Source organism: Mustela erminea, chromosome 5, assembly GCF_009829155.1.
Source record: "Mustela erminea isolate mMusErm1 chromosome 5, mMusErm1.Pri, whole genome shotgun sequence".
Lineage (NCBI taxonomy): Eukaryota > Metazoa > Chordata > Mammalia > Carnivora > Mustelidae > Mustela > Mustela erminea.
In genome coordinates this window covers 64,256,353-64,274,250 of record NC_045618.1, presented here as the reverse complement: position 1 = coordinate 64,274,250, position 17,898 = coordinate 64,256,353, and the positions used below count along the sequence as shown (strand labels likewise).

Sequence of the window (17,898 nt, the reverse complement as noted above, 5' to 3'; positions counted from 1 at the left end):
GCAGAGAGGCAGGCAGAGAGAGACGGGGTAGCAGGCTCCCTGCTGAGCAGAGAGCCTGATGTGGGGCTCGATCCCAAGACCTTGAGATCCATGAACTGAGCCGAAGGCAGAGGCTTAACCCACTGAACCACCCAGGCACCCCTAACCTTTTTTTTTATTTTTATTATTTTTTTAAGTCCTTTGTTATGTTTTGTATAGAACTTGTATGTTCATGTGTAACTTCCATAAGAACAAATAAATAGTAAGTTAAAACCCCAACCATGGGGCGCCTGGGTGGCTCAGTGGGTTAAGCCGCTGCCTTCGGCTCAGGTCATGATCTCAGGGTCCTGGGATCGAGGCCCGCATCGGGCTCTCTGCTCAGCAGAGAGCCTGCTTCCCTCTCTCTCTCTCTGCCTGCCTCTCCATCTACTTGGGATTTCTCTCTGTCAAATAAATAAATAAAATCTTTAAAAAAAAAAAAAACAAAAAAAACCCAACCATGGTTTCAAATGAAATAGTTTAGGAGGAGAGAGTAGAATGTGAAGGAATCTAGGTACCGATTTCTTAGGAAGTCATTTACATGTCACTAGCTGTCAGAGAAGTATCTCCTTCCCCTCTAGCCGGTACTCCCAGTAGGAAATACATCTGAGTTGAGAAAACAGAACCTTGACAGGAAGAGGAAAAAAAAGAGAAGAGGAAGAGGAAGAACTTCTGGGAGCATATCCAAAGACTGGGATACACAGGAAAGGGGAAGAATCCATAAAAAACATGGCTAAGTTTATCCCCATAAGGGTTGGTGGCTTTGCATTGGAATCAGATTCTAACTTCTGGGAGACCCAAGGCCAACTGAGGTCTCCATTCTTGAAAAGCTACTAAATATGGGCCAGGAAATATCTGAGGAGGGGAACTAAGGTACTTTTCACTTTCACCTTGAGCTTCTCCTGGGTTGGACGATAATGTCTCATTCCTGAACACTGTTGTTCCTGAATGGCTTCTTGCCTCCATTGAATATCTCCTCTCTGTCTGACCAACCTCTATTAACATCTTGTAAGCAAAGCTAGGATCTCCGAGCAGCGTTTCCTCCAGATAGCTCTGCTTCTCCCTTGGTTTAGCTGAATTGGCATTTGCCTTATTCATACATAAATTCTGTTTCTTCTTCTCTGCTTTGGGAGACACCAGGGTTGAATAAGCAAGTTTCCCTGATAGCGTATAGTCCCTTCCCAGTTCAGTTTTCTTTTCTGCTTCCCACTCCCTCCCTACTCTTTGTTTACTAAAACTCTCAACTACTGCATAGTTCTGTCAACCATCTCTACTTTAGCAGTCCGTTTATCTGTTCCCTTCAAGTGTTCCCTTTCTCCCTCAGCACTTTGGGTAAAAGTTCAAAGGCAAGGAGCTAATACATAACAGAATCTAGGCTACTCTTTGCTACCCTGCTGGAAAATATGTATGGCCCTCTTCCTGCTAAGACATGGCTTCAAGGTCTTGTGCTGGGGTCATCTATTAAAGTATACCATCAACACAGCAATACCAGTACCCTTGGAGAACATATGATTCTCAGTAAATTGAGCCCTCAATTTAATTTGTCAGTGCAGACTGACACCTCAAAGCCAAAGGGCTACAGCCCAGCAGACTCTGGTAAAAAGGAGAGAAACATACCTCTGTCTACTGGAAAGGATTACCAAATCCAGAACATGTGGTGGTGAGACGAATGGGGGGAGGGAAGGATGAGAAGACTTAAAACAATATTGTGAAGCAGGAATACGTGCACATTTAGAAAATGTCTTCTTCCCTCTCTTCCATATACCTTGATGCAGAATTTGTCCTGATGTAGAAGAATGAGGTGACATGACTTAATGAGTATGAAAAAAAACACAAGCTCTAGAGACAGCTGGCCTGAGTTCAAATCCCAGCCAGACCACTCACTGGGATTCTTATGTGGCATGGATTCCTTTGGAAGTTTAGAAAAGACCATAGGTGGGTGCCTGGGTGGCTCAGTGGGTTAAGCCACTGCCTTTGGCTCAGGTCGTGATCTCAGGGTCCTGGGATCGAGTCCCGCATCGGGCTCTCTGCTCAGCAGGGAGCCTGCTTCCTCCTATCTCTCTCTCTGCCTGCCTCTCTGCCTACTTGTGATCTCTGTCAAATAAATAAATAAAATCTTTAAAAAAAAAAAAGAAAAGAAAAGACCATAGGTGACTTCTCAGAATAATGTACATTTTAAAAAATACACCCATGATATTGTACACCCATTTTCATGGCAGCATTAATTCACAATAGCCAAAAGGTGGAAATAACCAAAGCGGCCATTAATAGATGAATGGACAAGGAAAATGTGGTATATACATAAAATAGAATCTTACTCTGCCTTAAAAAGGAAAGAAATTCTGATACATGGTACAACATGGATAAACCTTAAGGATGTTCTTCTTTTTTTTTTTTTTTTTTAAGATTTTATTTGGGGCACCTGGGTGGCGCAGTGGATTAAGCCTCTGCCTTTGGCTCAGGTCATGATCTCAGGGTTCTGGGATCGAGCCCCACATCGGGCGCTCTTCTCAGTGGGGAGCCTGCTTCCCCCTCTCTCTCTGCCTGCCTCTCTGCCTACTTGTGATTTCCCTCTGTCAAATAAATAAATAAAATATTTTTAAAAAATAAAGATTTTATTTATTTGACAGAGCAGAGACAGCGAGAGAGGGAATACAAGCAGGGAGAGTGGTAGAGGGAGAAGCAGGCTTCCCACTGAGCAGGGAGCCCCATGCAGGCCTCAGTCCCAGAACCCTGGGATCATGACCTGAGCCCAAGGCAAATGCTTAACAAATGAGCCACCCAGGCGCCCCGTAAGGACATTCATTATTCTAAGTGAAATAAGTCAGTCACAAAAAGATACATACTGTCTGATTCCACTTATGAGGTATCTAGAGTAGTCAAATCCACAGAATCAGAAAAGGGTGGTCACCAGTGACTAGGAGGAGAGGAAAATGGGGAGTTGTTCAATAGGCAGAGAGTTTCAGTTTTGCCAGATGAAGTGTTCTGGAGATTGATTGTACAACACTGTAAAGGTAATGAACACTAGTAAACTGTACACTTAAAAATGATGAAGATAGTAAATTTAGCTATGTGTGTTTTACCACAGTTAAAGCATTGTTTTAATTTAAAAAACGTGCATGGGATCACCCTTGCACACCCAGCGCAACTGTGCATCATGGCCAGGCCAAGTGCCAACCCTGCCCACCCCTGTGCGACAGCACAGCTGTGCATCACAAAAGGGCACTACCCCCTCCCTTACCCCCCAATGCCACAGATACACCTAGTCCTAGTGGTCAGAGGGAATTTTGCTCCTGGGCTCCACATGCTGTCTACTACACAAGGTTACTCCTTCAAGCCTAGGAGAAGTAGTTGATTTGACTAATATAGAGAAAAAGTGAGTCAAAATGAGACGGGCATATATTCCAAATGAAAGGATAAGTCAAAACATGAGAAAAAGGCATCATGAAACAAAGATAAGCAATCTACCTGATAGCGTTCAAAGTAGTGGCCGTAAAGATGCTCACTGAACTTGGGAGAAGAATGGATGAACACAGTGAGATACTCAACAAAGGTAGGAAATAGAAGAAATTTTCAAGCAGGGGCACCTTGCTGGCTCAGAGAATATGACTTGATGTCAAAGTTATGAGTGTGAGTCCAACATTGGGCATAGAGCTCACTTAAAAAAAAAAGTTATGTCAGTTATACTCAATAACACAAAATGTTTTTAAAAGTTTCAAACAGAAGTTGCAGAGCTGAAGAAAACAATAATTGAACTAAAAAATACACTAAAGGGGTTCAAAGCAGAGTGGATAAAGCTGAAGACTGGGTCAGTGAGCTGGAATGCAAAGCGATAGAACTCACCTAGACAGAGTAGCAAAACGAAAAAAGAATTTTTAAATGTATTTAATTTTTTTAAAAGATTTTATTTACTATTTGACAAAGACACAGCAGAGGGAACACAAGCACGGGGAGTGGGAGAGGGAGAAGCAGACCTCCTCCTGCCAAGCAGGGAGTCCAGTGTAGGGCTCAATCCCAGTATCCTGGGAATATGACCCGAGCTGAAGGCAGACACCCAATGACTGAGCCACACAGTCGCCCCAGAAAAAGAATTTTTAAAAATTAAGGTAACTGGGGCGCCTGGGTGACTCAGTGGGTTAAAGCCTCTGCCTTTGGCTCAGGTCATGATCCCAAGGTCCCACATAGGCTCTCTGCTCAGGAGGGAGCCTGCTTCCCTTCCTCTCTCTCTCTGCCTGCCTCTCTGCCTACTTGTGATCTCTGTCTGTCAAATAAATAAAATCTTAAAAAAAAAAAATCAAGGTAACTTAAGGATCCTTTCGGACAACATCAAGCAGAATAACATTTGCGTAACAGGGGTCCCAGAAGAAGAGAAAATGAAAGAGCCATAAACTCATAGGAAAAGATAATGGCTGAAAATTGACCTAATCTGGTGAAGGAAACAGACATACGGGTCCAGGAAACCAGAGAGTCCCAAAGATACCCACAACAAGATATGTTATAATTAAATGGCAAAAGTTAAAGAGAGAATCCCAAAAGCAGCAAGAGAAAAACAACTTACTACATACAAAGGAAACTCCATAAAGCTGTCAGATTTTTCAGCAGAAACTTGACAAGCTAGAATAGACTAGCATAAGATATCCAAAATAATGCAAGGATAAAACTTCCAACCAAGAATTCTCTACCTTGCAAGATTTTCATTGAGAATTGAAGGAGAAATTAAGAGTTTTCCAATAAGCAAAAGCTAAAGGAGTTCATCATCACCAAACTGTCTTTTTTTTTTCCTAAAGATTTTTATTTATTTATTTGACAGAGATCACAAGTAGGCAGAGAGGCAGGCAGAGAGAGAGAGGGGGAAGCAGGCTCCCTGCTGAGCAGAGAGCCCAATGCGGGACTCGATCCCAGGACCCTGGGATCATGACCTGAGCAGAAGGCAGAGGGTTAAAGCCCACTGAGCCAGCCAGACGTCCCACCACCAAACTGTCTTAAGCTTTAAAGGGACTTCTTTATTTTTATTTATTTATTTATTTATTTTAAGTATTTATTTATTTGAGAGAGAGAGAGAGAATGAGAGGGAGGGCATGAGGGGGAGAGGTCAGAGGGAGAAGCAGACTCCCGGCTGAGCAGGGAGCCCGATGTGAGACTCGATCCCGGGACTCCAGGATCATGACTGGAGCCGAATGCAGTTGCCTAACCAACTGAGCCACCCAGGCGCCCCCTTTATTTTTTTTTTAAAGATTTTATTTATTTGATAGAGATCACAAGTAGGCAGAGAGGCAGGCGGGGGGTGGCGGTGGGGGGAAGCAGGCTCCCTGCTGACCAGAGAGCCCAATGTGGGGCTTGATCCCAGGACACTGGGATCATGACCAGAGCCGAAGGCAGAGGCTTTAACCAACTGAGCCACCCAGGCGCCCCAAAGGGACTTCTTTAAACTGAAAAGAAATGGCACTAATAACAAGGACAATATGCAAAAGTAAAAAATCCCAGGAAAAAATACATAGTAAATGTAGTGGATCAATCATTTATTTAGCAAGCATGATGTTTAAAAGACAAAAATAGTAGGGGCACCTGGGTGATGCAGTTGGTTAAGGGTCCGATTCTTGATTTTGGCTCAGGTTGTAGTCTCAAACTTGTGAGATTAAGCCCCATGTTGGGCTCTACACTCAGCGCAGAGTCTACTTAAGACTGACTCTCCTGGGGCACTTGGGTGGCTCAGTTGGTTAAGCGTCTGCCTTTGCTTCAGGTCATGGTCCCTGGGTCCTGGGATTGAGCCCAGCATCAGGCTTCCTGCTAAGTGGGAAGCCCGATTCTCCCTCTCCCACTCCTCCCATCTCTCTCTCTCTGTCGAATAAATAAAATCTTTTTTTTTTTAAGATTTTATTTATTTATTTGACAGACAGAGATCACAAGTAGGCAGAGAGGCAGGCAGAGAGAGAGGAGGAAGCAGGCTCCCCACGGAGCAGAGAGCCCGATGTGGGGCTCGATCCCAGGACCCTGGGATCATGACCTGAGCTGAAGGCAGAGGCTTTAACCCACTGAGCCACCCAGGCGCCCCGAATAAATAAAATCTTAAAGAAAAAAAAAAAAAGGGATAGAATACACTGGCCTTCAACAATACACTAGACCAGATGGATTTAGTAGATATATATACAACATTCCATCAAAAGCAGCAGAATAAGCATTCTTCTCACATGGAACATTCTCCAGGATAGATCCCATGTTAGGCCACAAAATTCAAGAAGACTGAAATCATATCAACCATCTTCTCTGGCTACAGTGGTATGAAACTAGAAACCAATTACCAGAAGAAAACTGAAAAACAACTAAAATGTGGAGATTAAACAACATGCTAATGGGGTCACCTTGCTGACTCAGTTGGTAGTGCAGGTAGTGCAGGTTTTGAGTTCAAGCCCCACAGTGGATGTAGAGATTACTTAAAAATAAAATCTTTAAGAAAAAGCAAACACCATGCAAATGAACAACAAATGGGTCACCAAAAAATCAAAGAAGAAATTAAAAAATACCTAGAGACAAATGAAAATGGAAATAAAACACACCAAAATTTTTGGGAGAAGCAGCAAAATGGTTCTAAGAGGGAAGATCATAGCAATATGGGTTTACTTCAAGAAGCAAGAAAAATATCAAGTAAACAATTTAGCTTTACATGTAAAGGAGACAGAAAAAGAACAAAGGAAACCCAAAGTCAGTAGAAAAAAGAAAATACTAAAGATCATAGTAGAAATAAATGGAGAATAAAAAAAAGAAAAAGAGGGGCATCTGGGTGGCTCAGTCAGCTTCTGACTCTTGATTTCGGCTCAGGTCATGATCTCGGGGTCATGGGACTGAACCCCATGTCAGGCTCTGAGCTGAGCATAGAGACTGGTTGGGCTTCTCTTTCTCCCTCTCCCCCTCCTCCCACCTCTCTCTCGCAAAAAAAAAAAAAAAAAAAAAAAAATTGTTAATATTTTATTTATTTGACAGAGATCACAAGCAGGCAGAGAGGCAGGCAGTGGAGGAGGGGGAAGCAGGCTCCCCACTGAGCAGAGAGCCCAGTGCTAGGCTGGATCCCAGGACTCTGTGATCATAACTCGAGCTGAAGGCAGAGGCTTAATCCTCTGAGCCACCCAGGCACCCCCCCCAATTCTTTTTTTTTTTTTTTAAATAAAAACACCACTAAGGTAAATATAAAAGAAAGAGAGAAAGAAAGAAAGAGCATGTGCCTGAGTTGCTCAGTCATTAAGCACCTGTCTTCTGCTCACATCATGATTCCAGGATCCTGGGATAGAGCCCAGCATCGGGCTCCCTGCTTAGTGGGGACCCTGCTTCTCCCTCTCCCACTCCCCTTGCTTCTATTCCCTCTCTTGAGGCCTCTCTCTCTCTCTGTCAAATAAATAAATAAAAATCTTTTTAAAAAATCAAGGAAACTAAGAGCTGGAAAGATAAACAAAATTGACATATCTTTAGCTAGACTAATGAAGAAAAAAAGAGTGCTAATAAAATTATAAAGAGAGGTTACAACTGACAGCACAGAAATACAAAGGATCATAGTAACCACTATAGGCAAACAAATTGAATATAGAAGAAATGGAGAAATTCCTAGAAACATACACTGAATCATGAAGAAATAGAAAGTCTGAATAGACCAATTACTAATAAGGAGAATGAATCAGTAATCAAAAAGCTCCCAACAAATGAAGGTCCAGGATGAGCTGGCTTCGCTGAATTTTACCAAACATTTAAGAAAAAGTTAATAACTATCCTTCTCAAACTTCTCCAAAAATATCAAAGAGGAAGGAATATTTTCAGACTCATTTTATGAGGGCAGCACCATCCCGATACCAAAACCAGACAAGCCACCCCACTCACACCTGCACACACACATATTAAAGGCTAATATAATTGATGAACACAGATGCAAAAAATCTCAACCAAATATTAGCAAATTTAATTCTATAATGGATTAAAATAATAATATACCATGTTCAAGTAGAATTTATTCCAAGGATGCAAAGGTAGTTCAGAATCCACAAATCAACTAAATACTATACTACATTAATAAAATGAAGGATAAAAATCATGATCATCTTTATAGATGCAGAAAAGGCATTTGAAAAAAATACAACATCCATTTATAATAAAAACTTAGCAAAGATGGTTTAGAACAAACATACCTAAACATAATAAGGGCCATATATGACAAATCACAGAAAACTTCATACTCAGTGGTGGAAAGCAGAAAGCTTTTCCTTTAAGGACAGGAACAAGACAAGGCCATATATGACAAATCACAGAAAACTTCATACTCAATGGTGGAAAGCAGAAAGCTTTTCCTTTAAGGACAGGAACAAGACAAGTGCATCAGGCACTCCGTGTGTGTGTGTGTGTGTGTGTGTGTGTGTGTGTGTATGACATAATGTATTATTTGCTTCAGGTGTACAGGTCTTTGAATCATAGGGCTTACACATTTCACAGCACGCACCATGGCACATACCCTCCCCAATGTCCATAACCCAGCCACCCTATCCCTTACCCACCTGCCCCCCAGCAAACCTCAATTCATTTCATGAGATTGAGTCTCTTACAGTTTGTCTTCCTCCTGATCCCATCTTGTTTCATTTTTTCCCTCCCTGCCCCAACGATCCCCAGCTCTGCCTCTCAGATTCCTCATATCAGAGAGATCATATGATAATTGTCTTTCTCTGACTTATTTCACTTAGCATGATACCCTCTAGTTCTATCCATGTTGTTGCAAATAAGAATGCCCACTCTTGCCACTTTTATTCAACATGGTATTGGAAGTCCTAGACACAGGAATTAGGCAAGAAAAAGAAGTAAAAGGCATCTAAATTAGAAAGGAAGAAGTAAAATTATGATGACTTGCAGGTTACTTGATACTGTATACATAAAAAACTCAAAAGATTCTACCAAAAAACGTTAGAATAAGTGACTTAAGTGAACAGGATACAAAATCAACATACAGAAATCCATAGTGTTTCTATATACTAATAGTGAATTATCAGAAAGAAATTAAGAAAATCCCATTTACAAATACATCCAAAAAAGTAAAATACAGACATAAATTGGGGAGCCTAGGTGGCTCAGTTGTTAGGTGTCTGCCTTCAGCTCAAGTCATGTTCCCAGGGTCCTGGGATTGAGCCCAATATCAGGCTCCCTGCTCAGTGGGAAGCCTGCTTCTCCCTCTCCCACTCCCCCTGCTTATGTTCCCTCTCTCACTCTCTCTCTGTCAAATAAATAAATAAATAAACAGACAGACAGACATAATTTTAACCAAAGAGGTGGAAGACCTATACACTGAAAACTGGAAGAAACTGATGAAAGAAGTGGAAAAAGATACAGATAAATGGAAAGATACTCTGTGTTCATATTGAAAGAATTATATTGTTAAAATGTCCATACTACCCAAACTATAGATTCAATGCAGTCCCTATCAAAATTCCAATGGTGTTTTTCACAGAACAAATTTAGAAATAATTTTAAAATCTGCATGAGACCAAATAGCCAAATAGCCAAAGCAATCTTAAGAAAGAACAAAGCTGGAGGTATCAGCTCTCTGATTTCAAACTACAAAGCTATGGTTATCAAAACAGTATGATACAGGGCACCTGGGTGGCTCAGTGGGTTAAGCCGCTGCTTTCAGCTCAGGTCATGATCTCAGGATCCTGGGATCGAGTCCCGCATCAGGCTCTGCTCAGCAGGGAGCCTGTTTCCTCCTCTCTCTCTCTGCCTGCCTCTCTGCCTACTTGTGATCTCTCTCTGTCAAATAAATAAAATCTTTAAAAAAAAAAGTATGATACGGACACAAAAACAGACACACAGATCAATGGAACAGAATTGAGAGCTGTGAACTAAACTCACATATATATGGACAATTAATGCATTACAAAGGAGCCAAGAATATACTATGGTGAAAGGACAGTCTCTTCAATATATGGCATTGGGAAAACTGGATCACTATCTTATACCATACACAAAAACTAACTCAAAATGGATTAAAGACTTGAATCTTATACCTAACCACAAAATTCCTAGAAGAAAACATAGGCAACTTCCCTTTGATCTTAGCGATAATTTTGTGGATCAGACTTAAAAGTCAGGAGAGGGGCGCCTGGGTGGCTCAGTGGGTTAAGCCGCTGCCTTTGGCTCAGGTCATGATCTCAGGGTCCTGGGATCGAGTCCCGCATCGGGCTCTCTGCTCAGTGGGGAGCCTGCTTCCCTCTCTCTCTCTCTCTGCCTGCCTCTCTGACTACTTGTGATTTCTCTCTGTCAAATAAATAAATAAAATCTTTAAAAAAAATAAAATAAAATAAAATAAAAAAATAAAAGTCAGGAGAAACCAATGCAAAAATAAAGATTACTTCAAACTAAAATGCTTTTGCATATTGAAAGAAACATCTTCAAAATGAAAATACAACCTACTAAATGGGAGATTTCTGCAAATCATATATCAGACCAGGGATTAATTCCAAAATATATAAAGAACTCAACAGCACAATAAAAAACAAAGAACCTGATTAAAAAATAGGCAGAGGATCTGAATAGACATTTAGGATATCCACAGATATGTGCCACCATCATCACCGTCAATTTTAGAACATTTTCATTACAATGGTCAATTCTTACTCTTCATTTTACTTGGCCTATTGACTGCAGGTGACATAGTTGTTCAATCCCTGTCTCTTTGAAATGTTGTTTTCAGCACTGCACACACTCTTGGTGTTCTTTCTTCCCCACTGGCCGCCATCTTTCCATTCGCTTTGCTTTTCTTCCCCCTGACTTCCTTCTAGAGATTGGAGTACCCGAGGGTGTAACACTTTCCATTCCTCTTTATCTTCCTGGGTGATCTCATCTAGTCTCATAGCTTTAAAATACCATCTATATGTTTAGTACTATCAAGTCTACATCTCTAGCCCAGACATCTTTCACCATCTCTAAGTTTGTGTATACAACTGCCTGCACCACATTCCCATGTGGATTCTAACAGACAACTCAATATGTTCAGAACTAACCCTGTTCCACGTGCAGCCTTCCCTACCTCAGACAATGACAATTTCATCCCTCTAGTTGTTCTGGCCAAAAATGGTCGAGTCATCTTTGATGCCATTTCTCTCTCACGTACCACATTCAATCCATCAGCAAATTCTGTTGGCTCTACCCTCAAAATACTCAGAACCTTATCCCTTCTCCCACCTCATCTGTTACTGCCTGGTGCAAGCCGCCACTATTTCTAGCTCTAATTATTGCAACAGCCTAACAGGCCATGCTGCTTTTTATCCTCGTCACTCTATAGTCTACACTTAACACAGCAACTACAGTGATCCTTTGAAAATGGAGGTAATTTCATATTACACCTCTGCTCAAAACCTTGCAGTGACTTTCCATTTCACTCAAAGTAAAAGCCAAAGTCCTTATAATGGCCCGCAAGGCCCTTCAGCCCTTGATCTGTCCCTGCTCCATTACCTTCTTGACTTTGTCTGTTATAACTTTTCCCCTTTACTCACTTTGGTCCAGTTATGCAGGCCTCAACTTTTCCTTAAACACTCCAGGCACACTTCTGACTCAGAGTTTGCAGTGGTTAGTCCCTCTACCTAGAAAGCATTTCCTTTAGGGCATTGCTCAAATTTCATCTTCTCCATAAGGCTTTCTCTTATCACCTTACTTAATATACAGTCAACCCTCTCCATCCTCCATCCTCTTCCTCCACTTCCAAACCCTCTTACCTTGCTCCACTTTTTCTTTTAGCTATAGCACTTATCATCTTTTAACATACCCTATATTTCTTTCTTTTTTTAAGACTTTGTTTATTTCAGAAAGAGAGAGGACAATCCAGGGGGAGAAACAGAGGGAACAAGACTCCTTGCTGAGCAAGGAGCCCAGCACAGGGTTTGATCCATGAACCCAGTGATCATGACTTGAGCTGAAGGCAGAGCCCAACCCACTGAGCTACCCAGGCACCCCAACATACACTGTATTTCTTATGTTTATTTCTTAGGTTTGTTTATAGTGTCTCCTTCCCCTCTAGAATATAAGCTCTCCACGGGGCACATGGGTGACTCAGTCAGTTAATCAACTGACTCTTGATCTCAGCTCAGGTCTCGATCTCAGGGTCATGAGTTTAAGCCCCTGATTGGGCTTCGCGCTAGGCATGGAGCTTACTTAAACAAACAAAAAACAAAACAAAAGAAAAAGAAAAGAATGTAATCTCTGCAAAACAAGAAATCTGTTCATTGATGTATCCCAAGGATATGGTACAATGTCTGGTACAGAGTAAGTGCTCAATAAATATTTGTTGAATGAATGAATGAAAAGTGTGAGTGATAATACCTACTCTAAAGTTATTTTAGGAATTAAATAACATGCAGATGTTTTGTCACACAATAGACATCCAACATATGTTAGATTCCTACCCCTTCCCCAAATATCTTTCCCATTTCCCTCCTCTTATAGCACTGCTCCTGCCCTCTTCTCTAAATTTAATTTTCACCATTCTAGGCTCTCCTTTGAATTTAAATCCAGAAAAATCCAACAGAAGTCCACAGATGTCATCTGAGAAGAAAAGGAACCCTGGGAGACCAGATTTACCTACTGCCACACTCTTTATCAAATTAACAAATGGTCACCCACAGAAGCAGAAAGCCTTAAGGAGATGGACAAGTAAATGTTTTTGTTGTTGGAATTGGAGATTTACTGCATTGCCTTTTCAAATTACCTTTATTGAGATCTAATTTACATACTTTAAAATATACACATTTTACGTGTACTATCTGATGAGGTTTTTAAAAAATATTTTATTTTATTTATTTCTCAGAGAGAGAGAGAGAGAACACACAAGCAGGCAGAGGCAGAGAGAGAAGCAGGCTCCCCACTGAGCAAGGAGCCCAATGCGGGATTTAATCCTAGGACCCTGGGATCATGACGTGAGCCGGAGGCAGCTGCCCAACCGACTAAGCCACCCAGGCGTCCCTATCTGATGAGTTTTGACAAATGTATAGGTAATTTGATTTGGGGTGTGGAGGGCATTAAGGTCACCTGAAATTATGTAGGTCCAGGGATTTAGCAGAGGGATCGTGGCTAGGAAAGAGAACTTCAGGGCTTTTGGAAAACATGCCCAAACAGGGACAAGTGGAGGCACCAGGGCCGACCTGAAATTCCTGCGGTCTCAGTGCACCAGAATCTGAATTTCCAGAATGTCACACAACTTCGTGGCACTTTTCGGCCCTCCTCAGGGAGTGGGCCAGCTCCCTTTCACACCAGTCTCACCTGTATAAGCCAGGAGTCTTCCCTTCTCCCTGCAACTCTCCTACCACCACCCACACACCCCATCCCTGCCTACGGGTGGGGATGGGAGGGGTCCGCTCCAGCCCGCCACAGCCAAACTTCACCGCTGCCTTGACGCCCACTGGGCCTGATTTTCTCTCCAGACGCAGTTAGAAATCGACTTCGGGTCTGCAGCACTATTACAGGCGGGAAAAAGCGAAAGCTCTGCACCAGGTGTTGGCGTCAGAAATACCCCTTTGGGTCCGCCGCCCTCCGGTCCCTGGGGGAGTCTAGGTCTCTGAGGCACGGTCTACTGAGTCAGCCCAGCAACCAGGTCCTCTCCCGCTCCTCTGCCTCTAAAACCCTCTAGAGGTTGCAGTTTCAGCTTCACTTAGAGACGGCAACTCTTGAGTTCAGGTTGGCTGGGGAAACTGAGGCAAAACTGGGAAGGGGTCTAAAGTTGGCCACAGACACCCCCCCCACCCCGAACTGCGATAGCCCCTTCCGAAAGCCCAAAGCGGTGCGCACGTATCCAGGAAACCCGTCGGGGTGGGTCCGTGCAAAAGTCTTGAGGAAAGCGAAGCACCACAGCTGCGGGGAAGCCTCAGGGGTGGGGCCGGGGGTGGGTCCTGGTGGAGGGCGGGGCCGACCTGGGCTTCCAAGAGTGCCAGCGTAGCCCTGCACAGCACAGGTGGTGGTGGTGGCGGCCCTTGCCTGTGGTTCTTGTTCTGCGTGCGCTAGACATCGCAGCCATGGAGGGACCCGAGGAGCTTCTGAGTGGGAAGCTCCAGCTCTGCTTCACCCCCGCTGCCGGGACTAGCCTCCTAATGTTCAGGCTCAACGACGCGGTGCTGCGGGCACTGCAAGAGTGTCGGCGGCAACAGGTGCGGCGGACCCTGGGCCCCGTCTTCCCTAGCCTCTCCCTCTCAGGATCTCAGGCCTCTGCCGGTGACCCTGGCGAAGCGACCTGGGGTTGGGAAGAGGCATCCACAGGCTCCGACCTTCCCACCTCTCCAAGTGAATTGGGCGGGGCAGGTCCCCCCCACCCCACCCCGGGCACCCGACGCTGGATCCTGGGAATGCCACTTCACCGGCGTTCAGCTCGCATCTGCTCTCCCCGCAGGTTCGGCCAGTGATCGCTTTCCAAGGCAACCGAGGGGTAAGTACGGGCCTAGAGTGTTTGGAAAAAGGCGCGGTGCGGGGAGAACAGGAGTGGGCTCCGGAAAGGTGCAGTCAGGGTGGGGAGGCTGAGAGCAGTCACGGTCTGAGGAAGTTCCGAGAACTGAACACCCGAGTGGGGCAGAGGGGGCTGCTAGGGTTGTGGTCCCAGGAGACTGCGGTTAAGGACACTGTGTCGTCTCAGCCTCCTGGGGAACTCAAGCCCAGCTGCACCTGGTGTACTAACGAGCCCCGTGGGACCCATCTTCAATCTTAGGTTGGCTCAGGGAAGAATGGCGGTGGGAGGAAGGGGGAGGGGACAACTTCATGGGGCTTATGGTTCTCCTTTTGCGCTCAGTATCTGAGGTTCCCAGGCCCTGGCTGGTCCTGCCTCTTCTCCTTCTTAGTGTCCCAGTGTGGCCAGGAGGGCCCTGGAGGTGGCTTGGACCTTGTGTGCCAACGCTTAGGCAGGTAAGGGGGAACAGGGAGCAAATAAAAAAGGTTTGTGGAAAGTTGGGGAGGCTGATTTCAGAGGTGATTAAAAGTTCTCCACCCTCCTGGGATTTTTCCACCACCCCTTTCCAGATCTGGGTCTAACCAGCTCCACTGCCTGGGCCCACTCAGGGATCGCCTCACTATTTGGGCAGCCATGGATTCCATCCCAGCCCCATCTATAGTTCAGAGACATAATCTGATGGACCGTGTCAGAGATCCTGAGAGTTGGCAGAACACAGGAGACTATTCTGAAGAAGACACAGTTTCACAGCCACAGATGGCGCTAAAAGAGGTGAGGCCAGAAACTGTATGTAGCCGGAATCAGGTGGGGCAAAGCCTAAAGCCCAGGGAGGCAAGTGCCCCTGCCACTTTCCCTGCCAGGTGCCAGATCCATTGGCAAGCAGCCAAGGACGGTCACTCCCAGGATCCTCAAAGGAACACATGACACAGTGGGAAGTGAGGTACTTGGGGCAGGGTGGGACTAAACTGGGAATCCCTCATATTATCTTCCTTTCTAATCTCCACCCTAAATGCTGTAATAAGAGATCTTGGTCTTCATCTCTCCCATTCCCTCTTTAAATATTCTAGAAACCAGACCTATCTTCCAAACAGAGAACCTGATCAGACACTGACTTCTGCTAGCCAGAAACATTTGGACAAGGTAAGTTGTAATAGCGAGGGTTTTTCAGAAATCTTTGTCCAATCAGGCTAACATTTTAAAATTAGGAGCCTTCATTTTGATGCTCCTGGAGCTCATTCTATGATTAGTTTTCACGAGTCAGGCAGACTAGGCTTTCTGGGCTACTGTTTATGTGGTATTTTTCCCAACAGAAGCGTCCGGCATCTACAACCACTCTAGGACTAGAAGAAAAGAGACTCAGAACTCTGCCTTTAGCTCCAAGTCCCCTACAAGGGCTGCCCAGTCAGGACCTGCAAGAGGGAGAAGACTGGGAACAAGAGGATAAGGATGAAGACACGGGCCCCAGGTTGGAGCACAGTCCCTCAGTTCAAGCTGGTGAGTTAATGAGAAAAGGGCTAACTGCCCTAGTGGAGGGGTGCTGGGTGACTCAGTCGGTTGGGCATCTGCCTTCTGCTCGGGTCATGATCTTGGTTGGAGTCTCACGATTGGGCCCTGCTTTGGGCTCCCTGCTCTAATAAATTAAAAAAAAAAAATAAACTCTCTAAAATAAATTAGAAAAAAATAAACTGCCCTAGCAGAAAAAAGACCTATGTAGTTTGTGTCGTCTTGCTTCCTTCCTAGATTCTGAATCCCCAAGCCCTGAAGAGGTACCAGATTATGTCCTGTGAGTCTCCTGCTACTTACAATTTTATCAAACCTTGTGCATGAGATATTAAGATAAACTTCCTGGGAGCTTGATGCTTTCAGGGCAATGAAGTTGAAGGTGGCAACTCTCTGCTCCTGGCAGGCAATACAGGGCCATCTGCAGTGCAGAGCAGCAACATGCTTATGAGCAGGACTTTGAGACAGATTATACTGAATACCGCATCCTACATGCTCGTGTTGGGGCTGCAAGCCAAAGGTTCATAGAGCTGGGAGCGGAGATCAAGAGAGTTCAGCGAGGAACTCCAGAACACAAGGTAAGGACTGGACCCAAGATGGCCTTTCTAGCTTTACTGGCCATCAACTCCCTAACTGACCTTAAGACTGTACAGTGACCCAAATGACAAGCAAGTCAGTTTTAAGAGAAAAAATATTCTGTCATTTAGTAGAATGAGATGGGAAGTTACTTTTCTCCTTCAAGAAAACTGGAGGTTTTTTCTCAAGGCTAAAGTTGGCGCTAGCATTTTCTTTGTTTCAGGTACTGGAAGAAAAAATAGTCCAGGAATATAGAAAGTTCAGGAAGGTAAGACAAGGTCTGGGAACGGTAGCAAGAAGGCAGAAATGGTAGATCCTCTTGTTTTGTTTGTTTTTTGACATGGATCCTTTTTCTCTGCAGCGGTACCCAGGTTATAGGGAAGAAAAGCGTCGCTGTGAGTACCTGCATCAGAAATTGTCCCACATTAAAGGTCTTATCCTGGAGTTTGAGGAAAAGAACAGGGAAAGCTGAAGCTGTCAGAAGGCTTTGTGCAATATGAAGGAACAAAGCAGCTATGAACTACATAGAGTGCAAGTGTCTGCTCTTATTGCTGAGTCCATGGTGGCAAGCACGAGTTAAACTTCTAAATTCTTTAAGGTCTGACTTTCATTGTTGCCATATTTTACTTTTTAGGGTTTGGGCACAGTGCCAAAACTCCACAGCTGTGCCCAGGAGACTAGGAAGAGTAGTAGAGGCTTAGCTTCTTCCTCTTTAGTTCAGCCAAGTCATTTTCAAATCCTGAGATTTCAGGATTTCACCATTTCCAGGACAAGATACCTTGAGAGTCTGGTTGCCTCCCTAAAGAAATAGTAATGAGAACTTTTGGTAACAGAGCTGAAGTAACTTGTAATACACCTAGATATAATGGGAAAGGGATTGGTTGTTCCCCCTGTTCTGGAAGTGAATTATTTTACAAACATGGCTGAAAAATGAAAACTGCTTCTGTGTCTTCTGTGTCAGTTTATATGTCTTCCTTTAATTCAAAGCAATGTTTCTTACCCATGAATGTCTATATGAACCACTTCTTGGGTACTCTATAAAATTAGATCTCCAGATCTCAGCCCAGGTCTTATGAATTAAAACCTTCAAGGTTCTGGTTAGGCATCTTTACTTTTTCAAAGCACTAAGGATGATCCAGATATATATTTTGCTTTTGGGGCTCTATCAAATCCATCTTATAATTGACAGCTAGAGATTACAATAGGAATAAAGTTCTCTTTTTCAAATCATAGCAGTTAAGGATCACCTACAAATAGGGCTCCTGTCTGGAATTAACCAGTACTGAAAACTGCAGACAGGATTTGGATTTCCCCACAAAAAGAGGGAAATTCATTTGAACAAAAGATCACACCAGTCC

The 17,898-nt window shown here is 43.8% G+C and overlaps 1 protein-coding gene across 2 annotated transcripts; it reads left to right on the top strand.

Annotated features, from left to right (window-relative positions):
• Nucleotides 1–14,023: 14,023 nt before the first annotated feature.
• Nucleotides 14,024–17,480, top strand: ELL3 (elongation factor for RNA polymerase II 3). Of its 2 annotated transcripts, XM_032343534.1 has the most exons (11): nt 14,024–14,174; nt 14,414–14,449; nt 14,807–14,919; nt 15,034–15,235; nt 15,325–15,404; nt 15,532–15,604; nt 15,775–15,958; nt 16,205–16,247; nt 16,371–16,542; nt 16,764–16,808; nt 16,902–17,480. In XM_032343534.1, exons 1-11 carry the CDS (start codon nt 14,043–14,045, stop codon nt 17,010–17,012), a joined length of 1,191 nt encoding a protein of 396 aa, XP_032199425.1. In that variant the 5' UTR covers nt 14,024–14,042; the 3' UTR covers nt 17,013–17,480. The 2 variants fall into 2 exon arrangements, with proteins under 2 accessions (XP_032199425.1, XP_032199426.1); XM_032343535.1 differs by lacking the exon at nt 16,764–16,808.
• The last annotated feature ends 418 nt before the right edge of the window (nt 17,481–17,898 follow it).